This window comes from Sinocyclocheilus grahami, unplaced genomic scaffold, assembly GCF_001515645.1.
Source record: "Sinocyclocheilus grahami isolate Dianchi unplaced genomic scaffold, SAMN03320097.WGS_v1.1 scaffold341.1, whole genome shotgun sequence".
In the NCBI taxonomy this organism is placed as follows: Eukaryota; Metazoa; Chordata; class Actinopteri; order Cypriniformes; family Cyprinidae; genus Sinocyclocheilus; species Sinocyclocheilus grahami.
The window spans coordinates 1,178,928-1,179,310 of record NW_015505520.1 but is presented as its reverse complement, the minus strand read 5'-3'; the positions used below and the strand labels follow the sequence as shown (position 1 = coordinate 1,179,310).

Genomic DNA, 383 nt, shown 5'->3' with positions numbered 1-383 from the left:
TGACTGTTTTGAGTGTTGTGCATCCCATCTTGAAGAAACAATGTGAATTTGCACATATTACAGTTTCACTGATATTGAACACTGTATTAAAACTTAAAATTGGCATGTTAAAATGAAATAATGCATACCTTTTTGCCGGTACTTGTACAACTGTGCACCCATAATGATAATCACGATCACAGATAAAGTTACAAAAATCAATGCTGCTGTAATCCAAAGTGTCTGAAAGCATTTGTCTGTAGTAATGCAAATAAACAATGTATTTTAAATATATTAGTGCCATCTCAGGAAATTATTTTTATTGAAACTCAAATATGCACCTGGTAAGTCAACTGTTATTGCATCTCCAAACAGTATCTGTCCACATGCGGCCACAGCGCAGT

General features: G+C 34.2%; 1 protein-coding gene across 1 annotated transcript in view; it reads right to left on the bottom strand.

Annotated features, from left to right (window-relative positions):
• The window catches only part of LOC107603128 (uncharacterized), a 4,998-nt gene that overhangs the window by 3,745 nt on the left and 870 nt on the right, over positions 1-383 (bottom strand). Inside the window, exons 4-6 of the mRNA XM_016295841.1 lie at positions 321-383; positions 129-236; positions 5-28 (exon numbers count right to left, since the gene is read on the bottom strand). The exon at positions 321-383 is cut by the window's right edge and continues 66 nt beyond it. Coding sequence (XP_016151327.1) covers positions 5-28; positions 129-236; positions 321-383 — 195 coding nt within the window. The remainder of the gene's footprint in view (positions 1-4; positions 29-128; positions 237-320) is intronic.